The sequence below is a fragment of the Frankliniella occidentalis genome, unplaced genomic scaffold (genome assembly GCF_000697945.3).
Source record: "Frankliniella occidentalis isolate FOCC.00 unplaced genomic scaffold, Focc_3.1 Scaffold431, whole genome shotgun sequence".
Lineage (NCBI taxonomy): Eukaryota > Metazoa > Arthropoda > Insecta > Thysanoptera > Thripidae > Frankliniella > Frankliniella occidentalis.
Genome location: NW_026267552.1, coordinates 50,190 through 53,430, shown reverse-complemented (window position 1 = coordinate 53,430; position 3,241 = coordinate 50,190). Strand labels below are relative to the sequence as shown.

Sequence of the window (3,241 nt, the reverse complement as noted above, 5' to 3'; positions counted from 1 at the left end):
CACTGGAAACGCAAGTGTGTGAATGTCGCACACTTGTCGGTGTGTGAATATCCATTCGTACACCTAGGGGGTTAAACGTGTGAATTCTCAGGGAAAATTCACACCTTTAACCCTCTCAGTGTATGAACGGATATTCAGACACCTACAAGTGAGTGACATTCACACACTTTGCGTTTCCAGTGCGCAAGGGAAGAGTAGAGTCCCACAAACATAAAATGGTTCCATTGAACTATCGGAGAATCCCTTGGGTCAATGGTAATTTAACCAATAGATAATATGATAGAATCTTTCCGCGACATTAAGCGATTTTTAATTACCCCATAGAAATTATTCCTTTGAATCAATGAAATTCCACTGAGTCAAGGGAAAAATTTCATCATCATATTTTTCTTTCCATTGGATCAACGGAACCGTTTTCTGGGTGCAAATAGGACTCTTGGCATGCCCACCCACGCACGCCGCACGCCTGCAAGCGCTGCAGCATAACCAGAAAAAAAACAAGTATGGCTTAGAACACCCTACATAGAGGGTATTGAGCACATACTACGGCATTCCTGCACACTTGGTTTTCTAAAGCGACCTTCGATGCCTGCCGCCTGCCTTACGGCGCGAGAGGGTCCGCAACCCGCCGGCACCATGCCGGCACGCGTGCATGCGGTGCATGGGCGCACCCAATCAGCCTGTAACGCCTGTAATGCGACCCAAGTCTTGTCGTAAAACTGCCACCGTGATTGTGCGTGGTACCGTGTAACACGCGCACTAGTCTGCTGCACTGACTGATTTCTTAAAAGTGAAAAAAAAAACACCACTAGCTGTACACCACTTTTGATATTTTAAAGAACGCGTAAACGTGGGCACACTATTGTACCACTTTACATCATATTAGTGGATCGACCAACTGTTAAGTCAGAATCGGTCAACATGTTCCGAACGTCGACTACTTCACGGTGCGTAGATAGACCGTGTCGGAAAAAAAAATGAAAACATTGTATGAGTTGCTGCCACCGCTCGCGGTTACTACTCGCTGCCACCACTTCACTCGACACTTTCTCTTGCAGTAGAATTCTCAAACTTATACGGTTTTTTCCCCGTCAACGAAAACGAAAGTGTGAAGAGTTTGACTCACCAGCCGGGTATTTGGCGAGCCTCTCCACCCAGTGGGGGTTGTCCGGAAGGGCGAGTGTAGAAGAGCGCGACATTCTGGAAAGAAAGATTGGTTAAACAATCTCATTAACGGCCTCTCATTAAGCTCGGTGCAGCGTTCAGCGGTTTAGCCGGGCCACTCGACCAGCTACTTCACGGTCTGGGTCGCGTCTGCAGCGATCGTTATGAGGAGTATGAACCACTCTGAGAAAAGAAACAGGACAAGAATACACACACACACACAAACACAGAGAGAGAGAGACACACACACACGCACACACACACAAGAGGGCATTGTGCGATCTCCCCAGATGCAACCCAAGTAAGCAGGTGTGAGCAAAGTCGTAACTAGTTAGTCGCCCGTGCGCGCCAAGTGGCTCGGGCTGCGGCTGCACTCCTCAAACGGTCCATTTCAGGGCGCACATTTTCCTCCGTTTCAAAATATTTCGCTGGAAGAAGCACGACGACATTTCCACCCTCTGTTGGAGGGCATGGAGTCGACTTCCTTGCGCCGCAGATACAGATCACTCCCACACCCAGAACCATTAAGTTGACAATACCAAATGAGGGTCGTTGTAGGAAACAAAATTTAGTTCCTGAAACCAACTACGTTTAAGTACTCTTATTTTTAACTTTATACGGACAGAGCGATCAAAACCAAATTGATTGGCTAAATTATTTAATCAGTGCAATCAAGATTTCGTCCAACACAACTGAAATGGTATCGTTTTCGAATTTGGTCCCCTGCACTAAACGGATTTCGGCGCGCTCCATGCTCCGCACGCATCTTTCACCTGATCGATCTACTTGAGGGCGTTGTCGACGAGGAAGGTGTAAATCCAGTCGGCCACTGGAGACCCGGATCAGAAACGAGACGTCCCGTTCTGTCGCGTCGGTGGCGGAGACGCGAGTGGCGCACTCGCCGGCCGGCCCTGGTGCCCTAGACCAGCCTGGATGACTGACTGGCTGGCGGCTGGCTGGCTGGCTGGCTGTCTGGCTGACTGGCTGCCTGGCTGCCGGTACCGCGGGTACCCGGTGCAGCCCGGCCAGCAGTGGAGCTGTGGGCGCGGGCGGGGAGTGCGCGGCTACGGACCGTACTAACTGCGCGCCGCGCCCCCGCGCCCCCGGGCCGGCTCCCCGAGCCCCGCCTCGCCACTTTGGCTTTCTGTTGTTCATTATCGTGAGGAAAATTAAACGGCCCCATTTGAAGTTTTAAGGGTAACTTCTCCCATGTGGAATTTTGTGTAAATCTGGTTTAAAATTGGAAAATAATCAAATTCTCGTGACACTTCGTATCGATTTGGAATTCTATGGGTTTCGTCTCTTGACACGAAACCTTAAGGCCCCGTGCAAATTGGCAACCCGTCCGAACGTCTTCATGCGGGCTAGTATACGCATTTGCTCCCACGGGGCACAACGTCCACCCCGTTTAGTAAAAAAGTTCACTTCGCGCACGACACTAAAGATGTGATATGTTCTCCCACTATTTTGTGAGTGTTATTTTGGCAAGCACTTTCAAGTGTGCTCCTTTCGCACACTTCTAGCTGTACAGTGTGGTAAAATTGGCCCGTTCAGATCCGATAAAGATAATAAGCAACTCATTTAGCACTGGTACCTACATTAGGTATAAGAGCCTTGTTAGGTGATAGAATATAGCTCACTTTAGTTCTAGAACTACATGACCAAAAAAAATTCTTTGCTATAACATAACAAAATGTAAATTTCTGCCATTCAAGTGTCATCCACTGTAACACGTCTGCCCCCCCCCCTTTTCCCTCCTCCTTCCCCCACTTTGCCCCACAGAGACAAAAGCTCGCCGCAACTATCGCGCCCAGGCTATCGCGTGTTGCAGACCGCGATGTAGCAGTCGACCTAGTCGTTTTGCTACGTACCTATACCCTGCAGGTAATTTTATTTCTTGTATTGTTATCTGCTCATTATTATCTTCACACTAACCATGGCAACACCGCACAGGCAGTACAAATCCACTAATTTAACTTTGTCATGTAATATTTTCTGCTGAGGGCACTGCGAGAAATGTGTGAAATATTCGTATCGACGGTAACGGACAACTCATATATAACGCAAATTCGTTGAA

At 48.5% G+C, this 3,241-nt stretch overlaps 1 protein-coding gene across 3 annotated transcripts in view; it reads right to left on the bottom strand.

Annotated features, from left to right (window-relative positions):
- The window catches only part of LOC113207067 (elongation of very long chain fatty acids protein AAEL008004-like), a 24,672-nt gene that overhangs the window by 15,059 nt on the left and 6,372 nt on the right, over positions 1–3,241 (bottom strand). Inside the window, exons 1-2 of one of the 3 annotated variants that reach the window (XM_026423428.2) lie at positions 1,938–2,103; positions 1,127–1,200 (exon numbers count right to left, since the gene is read on the bottom strand). In XM_026423428.2, coding sequence (XP_026279213.2) covers positions 1,127–1,199 — 73 coding nt within the window. In that variant the 5' untranslated portion in view covers position 1,200; positions 1,938–2,103. Of the gene's footprint in view, positions 1–1,126; positions 1,201–1,937; positions 2,104–3,241 lie in introns of those variants that run through there. The other 2 variants (XM_052274742.1, XM_052274741.1) reach the window with 2 other exon arrangements.